The following is a 15,928-nucleotide window of genomic DNA, read 5'->3' as shown; positions in this document are numbered from 1 at the left end:
CCAAGGTGTCCTTCCCCAAGGGCCTCTGCTGCCTGGTATGCCCACCATTTACTAGTTGAGGAGCAAGAGAGGAATATTAGTAACAGTAGATCCAGGGAATAGGGAGATTTATGAGAAGAGGAAAGCTGTTTAGGGGTGGCTCATCAGCTTTTTATTTTTTTTTAACTCAACTACTGCCCACACTTCAGTGGATAATATCAATATATAGGAAAAGGAATATGCATTTGAAAAGGGAGCTTTAAAGGTTCACAGTTAAAGTGTTATATACTTTTTTCCCCAGAACTTCCTCCCCAAGGCAATGATTAAATAAATAAAGAAAAAAAAAAACCCTTTCCTTTGTTTGTTGTGGTTTTTATTTAGATCTTTACTTATTTGGACCTGTAAATTCTCACTTTTGGTTTAAGTGTCATAGGATCTCTATCTAATAACTACAAAAACAGATTGTAAAGATGACAAATGTGACCAAAAGTTGACACTGATGATCATTAAAGACCAAACTTACCTAACCACTGATGTAATGAATAATGTTAAATGTTAATCTTCTTGTTCTATAGCTATTTCTTGGTTGAACCGAAAGGTCTATCCTAGGTTTGATGATTGACATGCCTGGAGCTGGATATACTGTAGTTTTTTTAAGAACTGCCTTTTCTTCTACTTTTGGTATTTTCTAACTTAGGCTGCTTGCTGGCCTCTTTTTTCCTACAAGAGCTCTTCTTGCAATATGAGTATTGAACAAATTATTACGAGCTTTCTTTTTATGACAAACATCCAGGCTTCTATAGAATTGGTCTCCTTTTTGAAACATTTCTTGCATGTTTTGCTTATGTATTTTGACCTTCTCTGCCTCTGATAGCTTCTGTTCTTTCTTGTTCTGCTCATAGTTTACCTGAATTGGCTCCCCTTGTAGAGGTCCCTCTTTCTGATGATGGAGTTCCTTGAGAAGCTCTACTCTCTGCTCTAAGATTTGGCATTCATTCTCCAGCAAAGCTGCAATCAAATGCAGTGAATATGTGTCTTGTTTCAGTTTCCTCACTTGTTCTTCCAGCTCATGCTTAGCGGACATCCCATTATTCATTTGAGTTGGGGAATGGGCGCCATTATTTTCAAGAGTTTTGATGTCTGTCTGAGATTTCTGATAGGATTTTATTAGTTCACTGAGCTCAGTATGTTGCACACTCCAGTGTTTTGCTTCCTGTAGTAATTGCTCCATGTTGTCCCTCAGTTTGATATTTTCTTCTTGAACAAGAGGGAATCTGTGCTTTGCTTTTTCCTTACTTAGTTGAGTTTCATGAAGGGCTCTTTTTTCTTCTGAACAATTTACCAAATCCCTTGCACAACCTTGCATGGTGTCCTTGGAGTTCTGGTTTTCCAACATCATCTCCTGTTTCTTTGAGTTCTGTTCTTTCCCTAAGTCCCAACTAGCAAGCAGCTTTTCCAATAGTACTTTATTTATTTTATCAAGTTCTCTGATTTTTTCTTTAAGTTCTGACACATCCTCAGAGATATTGGTTTCCTCAAAAGATTCTTTTGTTTCTATGACCTTCTCTTCATAACTTGTCATATGTTTAACAATATCTTTAATTTCTTTTAAGAGGTTTTCAAACTTCTTTGCAATTCGTTGTTCAGTTGCTTCATGGTCACTATTTTTTAGGGAAGGGAGAGAACTGCAAGAAACAGGAGGAAGTGATCCAATTTCAAATAAGGCAATGATAATCCTAGGGTCCAAAGACTCTTCATTGAGATCAGGAGACTTAAGCGTTTTGGAGAGGGTGGGCACTTCCATCTCAGGCTGAATTAGTAGGGTTGATGACCAGGGCATGAGCAAAGCAGAAAACCTTAGAGATTCCAGGAAGGGAAGGTGGTGGTCCTCTGTGCAAATGGGTAGAGAATGTGGAACTAAGCAGAACTCAGAGACCAGAGTTAAGGTCTGAAACCAGGAAGATGATGTTTAGGTGGAAAGTAACATCTTACACAACTTGGGAAGGCAGGTGGGAAAGGGGACCAGGAGCTAGGGCTCCATCTCTCCTCCTCCAGGCTTCTGGTGTTTATTCCCTGATCCTGGCAACCAGGTCTTTATTCTGTCACTGCACCATTGTGGCCTGTCCCCAGATTCTGTTTCCTTTGAGTCACAATAGAAACCTCTTAAACTCCCACCTGGTGACTCAAAGCCTAAAGCTACTCCCCACTCCAGAAAGATCTCTACACCAGTCCTTCCCTTCCTTCCTTTTCTAGGTTTTTATTCATCTCATTCAGTGACTTTCATATTCATCATATTCATTGACTTTCCCCTCATCCCCACCATACACAACATGTTCTCAACTGTGGTATGTTTTTCTAACACTTAAGTGCACGGCTGAGAGAAGTCGTCCCTGGTGAGGGTCCCCATTCTTTCATTGCACCTGGAGCCCTTATTGGTCCCATTCTAGGAGAGATGCTACTGCAAAAGAAAGTCATCCTTACAAAATAGAACCCAAAAAGTGCTGCAATCTTTCTGTGATTTTTAGGGAAATAACATCAGAAATCGCTCCATTAAAAAATATTCTAATGCAGTAAGAGAATATCTGAATGGTTTCTTAACAACACAATTACAAATTGAGACTTTTCTTGGCTTGGAATGCAGGCATCCTTTTTTTAAAAAAATAAGTGTTTATTTATTTATTTATTTATTTGGCTGAGCCAGGTCTTAGTTGTGGCACGTGGGATCTTCATTGCCGCATGCAGGATCTTTAGTTGCGATATGTGGGCTCTTAGTTCCCTGACCAGGGATCAAACCCAGGCCCCCTGGATTGGGAGCATGGAGTCTTAGCCACTGGACCACCAGGATGCCCTGAATTCAGGTATCCTTTAAGACAGGCTTAGTAAGCTTGCTCCTGAATCATTTACATCAGGGGATATAAAACTTTAATTACTCTTTACAAGAACTTGTTTAAAATGGCATAATTTACCTAAAGTATTTGAAACAATGAAATCCTATAGTGGCTTATAGAAAAGTAATTGAAGAGTATTAAACCAAGTGTACTCACTCTTGTCTCTTTGTCCTTAGGTGTCAGGGCCTTGAGAATATTACGTTCAACCAAAGAAAACATTCCTTAGGTGAGACTTTTTCTTGGCCTTCAAAATCTTGCTAGCAGGCACTTTTCTAACTAGAAGTTTGCTTCTAATCTTAAGGGAAAACTCATTATCTAGCAGTTTGTTTTTTTTTTCCTTAGAGAAGAGAAATTTATGTTTTTTTTCTTTCACAGCTCCCAACTCACTTTGACTTTAGTTTCCCTGAGTGTCATGCTCAGCTTCCAGCCAGCTGGGCTCAGAGCCATCACCTCATGACCATCCACAGATGCAGTTGTGATGGTCTTGTTTTTTACTTGAAGAAGGAACACTTTTCTGACCCACACACAATGATACCACAGAGGCTAGAGATTGCCCTTATGCTTTAAATCCATCTCATAAGGTCCAACTTTGATTGATATTTTGGTTTTTCCCTTTGACTCAAGCCATCATTTAAGATACTTTTTAAATCTCTAGGACAAGGAAACCTTTTTTTCCTGATTTGGTAATTAATTTCTAGCTTTATTGTGTTGTAATCAGAAAATATAATATTCCTACTTTTGAAATTGATATTTTCTCTTTGGCCTAATAGATTAACAATGTTCATGTATATTTTATGGATACTTGAAAGAAACTGAATTCTCTATTTTCTTCTTGTGCTTGCAGTTTTTTTTATGCTTTTGGACATAAATCTGATATTACCCTGTCTTTGATTTTTCTGGAAACTCGTTTGAAGGTAGCTTGGTCAAGATACCATGAGAATTCTCTTTTCATCAAAAGGGGATTTAAATATTTCCTTCCTCCCTACAAATACAATGAATTTCAAATAAAATTTCTGTTAATTTTACTGAAATTTGAGTTTACTGTAGATACTGAAAAGCCACCAGAGTGGTCTTCTTTTCTTTATTGACCCGTAAGCCCAGTGGATAACTATGAATGTTAAACACATTTGGATTGTCTTACAATTGCTACCTACTAAGTGTCCTTAGCTTAATGACTTAAAAAAAAAAAAAGAAATGGAAAAAGAAGAGCAAAAAGCTCTTAGAAAACATGCATAGAATTTTCTCTCTTTTTAAAATCAGTTTGCCTTAACAAGAATAGAAATCATATCAAAGGGTACATGATATCAACATGTCTTATTTCTGGTGATGTTAACCTTGGTCACTTCATTAAGTGATATCTGCTGAATTAAACTACTATAAAATTACTATCTTTCCCTTTATAATTAATAAACATCCTGGGGAGGATGTTTTGAGACTAGGAAATTATCCTGTTTCTCCTCAAACGTTTGCTTATACAGTATAATTTTAGTATACAGAAGTGAACCTTGCCTGCAGCAATTATTACAGTGGTAATCTAATGGTGATTTTCTATTTCTCTCATTCCTTTTATATTTATTGATTAGAGTTATTTTGTAAAAAAGAGCTGTCTCTTTTCCTGTATTTACATCTCCATTTTATTCATTCATTCATTCACCTATGTATTTATATATGTATGGACTCACAGATATTTTATTTGGGGGGGTTATAATTGAATACTATCATTTTCTTACTCAACTATGTGTGAATAATTTTAACATGATGGATTTTTTGGTACAATGAAGTATATTTTTATTTCGTGTAATTCTTCTACTTGCTCAATAGTTTTTTGTTTTGTTTTGTTTTTGTTTTTGTTTTAACCAAAGCATAATAATAGCTCAGTAATGATGGCTATTCAAGGGTTAGAGTCTTTATATTTACAAGGCATTCTATGCAGGGTGTGATTTTAAACATAATGCCATATGACTGCTTTTATAGGTATTATTGTACGTGTGTAGCCATTTTAGAGGAGAAATTGTCTGAAAATGTGAAATTTTCAAACAAGCAAAATGTAGATGTAGCTGGATATGTCTATTAACACTTTTCCTCAGTCTGTCTTCTCTTTGACCACCAGGTGGTGCTGTGGGCTTTTTAAATTACCATATAACCTCCCCCTCCCCCCACCAGTTCCCCCCGTCCCCTTTAAGTATAGAACTCTAGAATGAGTGGAACGATGGAGATATTCTCATCCACAGTCTTATTTTATCAGAGTTTTAGAGTGGAGATTCTAAGTGACTTGCCCAAAGTTACAGCTAGTTATGATGAGAGCTGGAATTAGAGGCCACCCTCCTGCCTTAACTCGTTAAACTTGCCCAGGAAGCCAGGTAGACTGTGGAAGAATTTTTCAATTTCTGCTAAGCGTTTAGTAGAAAAAGAGTTACGTGGAAGAACAGGTTTTCACAGCTGCTGAGACTGGCTTGTTTTACAAGAATGTTGGCAAACAAACCTACATAACGCAAATGGTATTTTGACTGACGAAAATGGAAAATGTGACCAGAGACTTGCAAGACTCTAACCTTGTCCACATTTCCCTTAGAAGCAGTATTCAAGTATTGGCTAATTCAATGTTGGCAGCGACCTTATAGAACAAAACTGCTGCAAATAATGACAGTGGTTGTATGCAGGGAAAAATTTAACAAAAAAAGTGCAAAACTTACGCTCTGCAAACTACAACGTATTGTTGAAAGAAATTAAAGATCTAAAGTGGAAAACCTCTTATGTTCATGGATTTGAAGACTTGATATTGTTAAGATAGCAATACTCCCCAAACTGATCCACAGACTCAACACAATCTCTATCAAAAGCCCAGCTGCCTCTTTTGCAGAAATCGACAAGTTGATCTTAAAATTCATGTAAAAATTCAAGGGATCCAGAATTGCCAAAACAATCTTGAAAAAGAAAAACAAAGTAGGAGGACTCACATGACCTGATATCAAGACTTATTCTAAAGATATAGGAATCAAGACAGTGTGGTATTGGTGAAAAGATAGACACATAGATAGATGGAACAAAATAGAAAGCTCAGAAATAGATTCATACAACTATAGTCAACTGATTTTTATCAAAGATAGAAAGGCACTTCAACAAATGGTGCTGGACAAATTGGACATCCATATGAAAAAAAAGCAATAAATTTTGACACTCACACCTTACAAAAAAATTAATTCTAAATGGATTTTATACTTAAATGTAAAATGCAAAACTAAAATTTATAGAAGAAAACAGGAGAAAATCTGTATGACCCTATATTTGATGATTAGTTTTTGGATATGACGCCAAAAGCATAACCCACAAAAGAAAAGTTTGATAAATTGGAATTTCTCAAAATTAAAATATTTCATTCAGTGAAAGATACTGCTGAAGTGAGTGAAATGACAAGCCACAGACTGGGAGAAAATACTTGTAAATCACATATGCAATGAAAGATTTGTACCCAGAATACATAAAAAACTCTTAAAGCTCAACAATAAGAAAGCAAAAAACTCAATTTTAAAACTGGACAGGAACTTCCCTGGTGACCCAGTGGTTAAGAATCCGCCTGCCAATGCAGGGGACACGGGTTCGAGCCGTGGTCCGGGAAGATACCATGCCATGGAGCAACTAAGCCTGTGAGCCACAACTACTGAGCCTGTGCTCTAGAGCCCACGAGCCAGAACTACTGAAGCCGGCGTGCCTAGAGCCCGTGCTCTGCAACAAGAGAAGCCACCACAATGAGAAACCTGCACACTGCAACGAAGAGTAGCCACCGTTCGCCGCACCTAGAGAGAGCCCGCGCGCAGCAACGAAGACCCAACACAGCCAAAAATAAATAAATAAATGAATAAATTTACTTTAAAAAAATAAAAATAAGTAAAACTGGACAAAATACCTAACCAGAACACTTCACCAAAGAAGATATATGGATGGCAAATAAACCATTGAGCATAAAAAGATGCTCAATATAATTTGTCATTAGGGAAGGCAAATTGCAAAACAATGAGATGCCATGACATACCATTTGAATATTAAAAAAAAAAACTCTGACAATAGCAAATGCTGTCAAAGATTTGGAACAAGAGCTGTGGGAAAGCGAAAATGATACAGGCACTTTGGAAGACAGTTTCTTATAATGTTAAACATGGACTTACCATATGACCTAACAATCATGCCCCTAGGTATTTACCCAACTGAATTGAAAACTTATGCCTACACAAAAACCTTCATGTGAATGTTTTTAGCAGCTTTATTCATAATCACCAAAAACTGGAAGCAACCAAGATGTCCCTCAATAGGTGAATAGATGAACAAACTGTGGTATACATGATGGAAAACTATTCAGCAAGAAAAAAGGAACATGCTATTCATCCACAAAGTTACACAGATGGATCTTAAATGCATTTTGCTAAGTTGAAAGAACCAGAGTAGAAAGGCTACATATTGAATGATTCCATTCATGAGACATTCTAGAAAAGGCAAAACTGTAAGGATGGAAAACAGATCAATGGTTTCCAGAAGAAGGGGTTAACTAGGGAAAGCACAGAGTATCTCTAGAGTGATAGAATTAACCTGTATGGTACTGGAGTGATAGATATATGACTCTGCATTTCTCAAAACTTACCAGCACAGAGTGAACTGTAATGTATAAAATTTTTCCTAAATCAACCAAGAGGTCAGAAGACACAAGGGGTGAAACGCAGATTGTGACAATGCTTAATGACTTGCCTCCAAAGAGTAGAGTGTGGAAAGAGAGAGCAAAAGTAACTTTACAGTGAAGAAACCTGGCAAACTCTATCTGGGCCTATTAACATCATCAGTGTTGAGTCATGTCAATAGCATGTACCCCTTCAGTGACTGAAGTTAACATCACCGGTAATGGGACAAATAAAATTTTCTGTGCCTCCAGAATGCAGTGAGAAAGACACACCATCACTTCTGTGGTATTCATGGCCAGAAATGCATAATCTCAATCTGAACATGAGAAAATATCAGAAGAACAAAAATTGAAGGACCATTCTGTGAAATAAATAGACTATACTCTTCAAAAAGCTCAGAGTCATGAAAGCAAAGAAAGACTGGATTTGTTTGAAGGGGATTAAAGAGGCATGACAATTAAATGCAACATGTGATTCTGGACTGGATCCTGAACTGAAAAAAAAACTGACCTTTAAAAGACATGAAACTAAATTTGAATACAGTTTCTAGGTTGGAACCCAGGCATCAGTACTTTTTAAACCTCCCAGTAGATTTCCATTTCCAAGTAGAGTCCTTCCTCTGTTTTTTTTTTTTTTTTAATGAATAGAGTTATTTTTTATTTATATATTTTAAAATAAAAATTGTATATATATTTAAGGTGTACATCATGATGATTTGATATACATATACATGGTGAAATAAGTACTAGAGTCAAGCAAATTAATATATCATCTCCTCACATAGCTAGCATTTTGTCCAGTGAGTGCACCTGATATCTATTCTCTCAGCATATTTTCTGGTTGACACAGTATTATTAAGTATAGTCATCATGCTTATACAGTAGATCTCTAGACTTGTTTGCCCTGGTTTTCAGTTAGAACTCAATGCTTGCCCAATTAGACCAAGCAGTTTCCAACTCCTGCATATGGTGTTTGAGAATCCCTAGGATGCTCTGAAGACAGATTGTCAAGATGACATGCTATAAACCCAACACTGGCATACCTTTATGGTAATTGATAAGACTAATGATTATATAACTACGTTAAAAGAATTGCACAGAACTTGAATGATGTAAATAACTAATCTTCCCTCACAATGATGTTTCTTGGTCATCAGTTCTGCCTTTTTTCTTAATTTTTAAAGACAAGCTTCTATCTCTAGAGCAAAAAGGGCAAACAGTGAAATGGAGCCAAGAATAAAGTTAAGAAGAACCTGAGTAGCTTGTCTCTAGGTGTCAGATTTCAGCTGTTTTGCCTATCAGGATACCAGGCCTTTTCACCTCCTGAAAGACCAGGCTTTTTACCAGCTACATTGCACTATTTACATCTCTACAAAATAAAAAAGAACACTGCGTCCTTACCCATCCTCCAGCTAAAGGCCCATCTCTCTTGTCTTTCCAAGCAAAGGGCTGAACACTATTTTGGTTTCCTCACTCCTGCTCACTCTTCAAACCGCTAGAATCTGCCTTCTTGCCCCAGTACAAAGTTCACTGTTTCTACTGAGATTCCGTCGTTTTTCTTGAATAAATGCTTTTTGGATTCTTGCAAGCCTTTGGTTAATTTCCAAGTTCTAAAAAGTTGATTTTGACTTTTTTTTTTTTTTTTTGGTCATTGATCTTGTTGCTTACATGGAGGAGTGGATTTTCAGAGGTCCTTATTCCACCATCCTTAATCTAAAACCACTCATCATCTTCCCCCTAAGCCCCAAACTGCCCTTCCTGCTTGGCTTCTTGTCTCCTTAAATGGTAACCACAGAGTTTCATAAACCAGAAATCTGGAAGTCATCTTTGACTCCCCCCACCCCCTCCCTTCCTCCCTCCCTCCTCGGATCCAATCAAACACCAAATCCCAATCATTCCACTTTCTAAACTTCTCTCAAGCCCATCTCTTTCTTCTCAACCCCACTGTTATTACCAAGATCCCATTACCATCCCCTCTCCCTTTAACCCCCGCCTCTAATGGGTTTCCTTCCCACTCTATAGCCTCCATTATATTACATGCATATAGATCATTTAAAAGTGCAGAATAGGGACATCCCTGGGGGTCCAGTGGTTAAGACTCTGTGCTCCCAGTGCAGGGGACGAGGGTTCGATCCCTGGTCAGGGAACTGAGAGTCCGCATGCTGCTCGGCCAAGTAAAATAAAATTAAAATATCAGCTTTACAGGGACTTCCCTGGTGGTGCAGTGGTTAAGAATCTGCCTGCCAATGCAGGGGACACAGGTTTGAGCCCTGGGTCGGGAAGATCCCACATGCCGCAAAGCAACTGAGCCTGTGCGCCACAACTACTGAGCCTGCGCTCTAGAGCCCGCGAGCCACAACTACTGAAGCCCACGTGCCCTAGAGCCCGTGTTCTGCAACAAGAGAAGCCACCGCAATGAGAAGCCCATGCACTGCAACGAAGAGTAGCCCCCGCTCGCCGCAACTAGAGAAAGCCCGTGTGCAGCAAGGAAGACCCAACGCAGCCAAAAATAAATAAATAAATAAATAAAAATGTGGAATAGTGGAGGATAAGAGTTCAGGCTTGGGACTCAAGTTGATATGGGTTCCTATGCCAATTTTGCTACTTAGTAGCTCTGGGTGTTTGGGCAAATGATTTATCCACTTTGTGACTCAGTTTCCTCATCTCTAACATTGAAATAACATTGATTCTTAACTCATAGAATATTTATGAGGATCAAGTGAGAAAAATCCTAGTATTTATTACATTGACAGACATGTGGTAAGGACTCAACATATGATAGTAATATGTTATTAAGACTAAAGTTTCAACTTTTTAACGTGACTCATAATGTACAATAGCATCTGTTAGGGGTTTACCCTTCTACCGTCTTCACTTATAACTCCCTGCTTACCTTATTGGAGCCATTAGAAGTTTTATTTTCTCATATATATGAGAACACAGGATGTTCTTTCTCAGTTCTCACCTCTCAGCTCTCAGCCTTCAGACACGCAGTACTCTCCATCTGAAACTCCTGCTGTTTCTCTAACACAACAAACATGCTTCTGGTTCAGCGCCTTTGCACAGCTATTCCCTCTGCCTGGGAGGATCTTTCCCAGATCTTCACACGGCTCGCTCCTTTTTTCCACTCATGTCTCTACGCAAATGTCATCTCCTTATGCAGCCTTCCATGATCGCCATATGTAAAGTGGTGCTCTGTAACCCTATCCCTACCTGGCATTATATGATTAATTTCTTTTTTACCTATGTGTTTTCTCTGTTAAAATGTAAGCTCTACAAAGGCAAGATTTTTGTCTTGTTCTTTGTTGTATTTCTGACATTTGTAAAATCCCTGACTCATGAAAGATACCTAAATATTTGTGGAATGAATGAATACATGTGAGATCATGGTGAGTTTCCCTGGTAAGATTTACTGATGAAGCTCTACCAAGATGCAGATAAGAAATAGATACTAGTTCAGATACCTGAAATGGCCTCCTAGGATCAGCTGTGGGACCAATGACAGACACAGGTTCACTTTTACAGATCTATGCCATTAAGACAAGAGTAAGAGATTCCAGGTAGAAACAATACCAATAAAATAGAGGCTTTAACTAGTTTCAACGGGTGGACCAAAAGACTGATCTTGGATTAGTAACTCTCTCTTTCAAAGTTTCTATCATTACGGTATTCCTGGGGTTGGCTGGACATTCACTGACTTTTGAAAAATTATTGTCCTTTGATGCACACATATTAATATCTGTCTTGGGCTAGCAGCTTGCCTCTTCTCACTAGAGCTCATTCTGCAGTATGTGCAATCAGCCAGCTGTCATGACCTTTCTTATCATGAAGGGAAATCTGGGTTTCGTAAGATCTTTGTTTTCTGTACTTCATCCTCCACTTCTTGAATTTTCTGCTTATGGAATCTTACTTACTCTCTAGCTGGTATTTCTGCTCTCTCTCTTCCTTTTCTTATTCTTCCTGAAACAGCTTCATTGGAAGAATGCTGCCTTTCTGCCCAAGAGTTTATTAAGAATATCAGCTTTCTGATGCAAAGTTTTGTAGTCATTTTCCAGTAGAACTTTGGCTTAAATAAGTCAGCAAGATTCGTGTTCCAACATCTCTGTTTTCCAGCCCTTGCCGAGTTAGCATCTCAGCATTTAGTTTAGATTGGAAATGGCCTTTATCTTTTTCAACTATTGTTAACAAAGGCTCCTTTCGTGAGCCATCTATCATCTGTTTTTAACTTCTCAGTCTGGTCACCTGCCAGCTATTTCAGCTGCACAATACCATTACTCAAAACCTGCATTTCATTTTCTTTGTGAGCAAGAACACTTGCTGTGTCTTTCTGGAAATTTCTGACGATGTTTGATTGTATCACTCGGCTCCTTTCAGTTTTCTGCTCCCAGTTGTAAGTGTCCAAGTCTCTTAAGTCCAGTATATTTTTTTTAACCCTTGGGAATCCAGGTTTTGTCCCTTTACTAAAATTAACTTCATTAAAGGCTCTTTTCAACTCTGAAAGTTTGCAAAAGTCCTTGTAAAAATGAGTAATATGTCCACTGAGCTCTTGCATTCTAATATTTTATCCCGGTTTTTATATTCCTGTTCTTGGGGCCTAAAATAACAAGTGGATTTACCACTGGCCTTTGATTTGTTCCTTCAAGCCCTTTGATTGCATCTTTAAGGCCATTTCCTCAAAGAGATTCTTATTTGTATCTTGGGTTCCCCCCAAAACATCTTTGTAGCTTTGATCAGTTGATAATCTGACAACTCTAAGAGTTTCTTTTTTCCCCCAAGAGGCTTTTAAATGTCTGCACAGTGTGCTGCCAGTCATTTCATATCTTTTTCTCTTTATGGACAGAAGCATTCCCCCTGGAAAATGCCAAAGTAATTACTTCTTAGCAAGACAGTTACGCTTATAGATTTCCAAGGCACTTATTGAAAATCAGGCTATGGAGACTGCAGTGGGGTACCGTGATGAGGCAGAGAAGAGAGAATGCTGAGGCCAGCAGGCGCCAAAGATAGGAGCCTCGGCCCAGAACGGGCAGTGAGTATACCAGATGAAGCAGATTCCTGGCAGAGCCAGTTGAGAAGAAAAGTCCAGGAAGAGCTGGAGCTCAGGATTCATTGGTCCCCCAGGACCTCCTGCTGTACAGCGTCTGGCTCTGACACCCAGATCTTAATTCCAGAATCAGGCAGGGCTGGTCCATCTCCAGATCTTATCCCAGCCCTGCTATAGTCAGGCTCTCTCCTCAGCAGTACAGGTAGCCCAGTGGCACCTGTGTAGGAATTAGAAACAGACACTCCTTCCAGGATACTGTCCAGCTATCTGCCTCAAGATGGTTGTAATAAATGCACAAATCCACAACGAGTATGATGTGACTGGTACCCACGAAGTCACGCCATCGCCAACCCGCACAATCAGACAGAGTGGCCTGCCCCTCCTGCACCCTGCGGTGGGACCTCCTTCTCCAGAGGCCCCTCGGGCTTCTCTAACTCCCTACGCTAGAATGATCCTAAAAATAGGTATCGCTTTCCTTCTGGGAAGGTCTCCAGTTCATTTAACCCCTCTGCTGACCTCCTTTCCTCCAGCCTCTGCCGCTATTGCTACTTGAGATAAAAGGTAAATCCCTGAGGTTATGAGTGTCCATAGAAGCCCAAAATATTTAAAGGAGATAGTTAAGCTGCCATAAGAAATTGATGGTTTAATATTAGAAAATCTATCAGTGTAATTCAACCATCCTTGAATTATTTTGGAATCATGTTCTTTTTAAATACGCTATTGGACTGGATTTGCATATGGTTGTTTTTTGTTTTTTGTTTTGGCTGTGTTGGGTCTTTGTTGCTGCACGATGGCTTTCTCTAGTTGCAGGCAAGCGGGGGCTACTCTTCGTTGCGGTGCGCGGGCTTCTCATTGCGGTGGCTTCTCTTGTTGCGGAGCACGGGTTCTAGGCATGCAGGCTTCAGTAGTTGTGGCACACAGGCTTAGCTGCTCTGCTCAAGTGGGATTTTCCAGGACCAGGGATCGAACCCATGTCCCCTGCATTGGCAGGCGGATTCTTAACCACTGTGCCACCAGGGAAGTCCCTTGCTTATGTTTTATTTGGGACATTTCCATCTATGTTTTTAAATCACGTTTTAAGCACAAAAGAGAACTTATTAGCCTATTTAACTGAAAATTCCAGTGTTTATAAGTGAGAATGATTTTTAAATTTCTCTTTTTGTGCTGACCTTGTCAGCACCTGGTTTTGGTGTCACAATTAAACAACTGTTTTAAAATGAGTTGTGTAACTTTCCTTCTTTTCTGTTCTCTGAAATAATTTGTATAAGATGAAGATTAGCTGTCCTTTGAAGTTTTATTAAACAAACCTCTAAAAATACCAGAGTGAACTTCCACTTGGGCAGGAGTAAATGTTTTTAAAATTATATAACTGTCTTGCTGAGGTGGCCAAAAAAAAAAAAAATCAAAAGAGAAAGGAAAGTAGGAATTTAGAAAAAACAAGAAACCATATTCTTCCTTCAGGGCATATTCAAATCCTCATAAACTTAAATTTCAGTGTTGACAGTTGAGTCTAATGCAGGAGGATAGGTGACAAAACCCATCTCAGAGTCTAATAGAAGACTTCTCTATAAATCTGGGTCTGCAAAATGCTAAGCTCTTTGTGTAAGGGTAAAGTAGTAATAAATGCACATCACGCAGGGGGCCAGTAAGGAAGCTTGCTTATCTTGATCTTGTTGCTGAGTGGAGAGAGACAGAAATGACTTCTTCGAGAATTTAAAACCAATTTTGGTGGGGCACAAGGCTGCCTGGAGTAGAGTATATTTTCCAGTCTTCTTAGCAACATGATGTGGTCATGTGACTGTGTGTTCTGGCCAATGGAATGTAAGTGAAAGTGATGCTTGTGTTTCATTCAGGACTTTTCCATGTATGTTCATAAATGAGATTGATTTTTAATGTTCTTAACTTGGGCTGACCTTGTCTGGTTTGAGAGTTCTCAGAAAGGGAGAAAGGTATTGACGTAGCCAACTAGCAGTCTCTGCTGTCCTGGTACAAGAGGTGAATGAGACATGGAACGGGGTGTCACAGAAACAGAATTTTCACATGAGCAGTAAGAATGCTTCTTCTTTAAGGAAGAGCCCAGCCCTGGGATTGTCTAAGTTTCAGCTACGATAGCTGCCTTGAAAAAGAATAGCTGCTGAATTAGTGATGGAATGTGAAGGGAGATGAAGTGAATTATTTTTGTCTTCATTGCAAAGTCATCTGGAGCATTTTGTGGGCTAGAAGTGGGGGGAGTTTGGGGTTGAGTTACTCAGAAAGGAGAAAAAAAAATGTGAGTGTGTTTGTCTGTGTAAGACAGAGATCCAAAACAATTTAAATATTTCTTGAATGATCTCTTTTCCTGGATGTGCTTGTCACAGCTCTTATTTCAAATAGGCCTGAATTCAACCTAAATCCTGTCTTCTGCCTTCCTCAGTTCCTCCTCTCATTTGTCTTAACCTGCGTCTGTGCCGCTCAAAGGCATTTCATATTAACTGCTAATCAGTGCCTTGCTCTTGAGCAAACCAGGCCTCCCCCGTTCACACTGGCAGAGCCCTGGGCTCAAGGCCACAGTGCTGGTCTGAGCTGGAGTGGAGCAGTTTAATGAGTTCCTTTATCTGGGAGGAACTGCTGACATAAGGACTCCATTCAAATACCAGCAAAAAGTAGAAGATAAAATATGCATAACCCCACCTTCCAACCCCACTGAATTCCACTGGTCCAGATACATGCCTTATTTTCCTATCACTAGGTTGGATCCTGTGAACACCTACATGTTTGTCAATGTTCTACGTTATTAGTCCTCAAATCTCTTTGCTAGTATTGATCTCAGAGAGGCAGCAGCAGTGAGCGGTGGCTTGAAGCAGGATCTTAGTTCCCTGCCCAGGAATTGGACCTGGGTAGCCTGGATGAAAACCAGGAATCCTAGCCACTAGGCCAGCAAGGGCTAGAGGCTGGAAGCAAATTTTTCCTGGCTCTTACCCCATTGAAAAATGCATTTCTCAAGAAGGCAAAAACGGTAAAAACAGGTACAAAGTTTATTACTAGAGACACAGCACAACAAGTGGGAGAGCACACAGAGAAACAGTTTGTTTAGTTAAGACAGAAGCAAGGTAGAGATAACACACCTAGGGAGAAAGGGTGTGGGTGTCCTCCCTAATGAGGAGTGCAGTAAAGAGGCCCTTAGGTCATTTATATAGGGCAGTTCTTCCGGGTCTTTGTTTACCTTTGGCCAATCATCTGGTTTCTTTTCCCACACCTGACCTGCCCTAGGGCCCTCCCCAGCATGCGTGTGCAACTTTTTTCCAAGGTGGATTCCAGCCCAGAGGGCTTTGGGGGGCCTTGGCATCGTCTATTCTGGGGTGGTGCCTCTTCCTT

The 15,928-nt window shown here is 39.4% G+C and overlaps 1 protein-coding gene and 1 long non-coding RNA gene across 2 annotated transcripts in view; one reads left to right on the top strand and one right to left on the bottom strand.

Annotated features, from left to right (window-relative positions):
* The window catches only part of LOC130707109 (uncharacterized), a 104,003-nt gene that overhangs the window by 68,398 nt on the left and 19,677 nt on the right, over positions 1-15,928 (top strand). The window lies entirely within an intron of this gene.
* SPZ1 (spermatogenic leucine zipper 1) lies at positions 668-1,783 on the bottom strand. The gene has a single exon (XM_007179777.2). The coding sequence runs from the start codon at positions 1,781-1,783 to the stop codon at positions 668-670; it is 1,116 nt and encodes a 371-aa protein (XP_007179839.2).

This window comes from Balaenoptera acutorostrata, chromosome 2, assembly GCF_949987535.1.
Source record: "Balaenoptera acutorostrata chromosome 2, mBalAcu1.1, whole genome shotgun sequence".
NCBI lineage: Eukaryota > Metazoa > Chordata > Mammalia > Artiodactyla > Balaenopteridae > Balaenoptera > Balaenoptera acutorostrata.
Note: the sequence above shows the minus strand (reverse complement) of the source record. Positions and strands in the feature narration are given on the sequence as shown.

Excerpts from the sequence above, each read along its gene's own strand:
- SPZ1 (XM_007179777.2), bottom strand. The coding sequence starts at position 1,783 with ATGGAAGTGCCCACCCTCTCCAAAACGCTTAAGTCTCCTGATCTCAAT.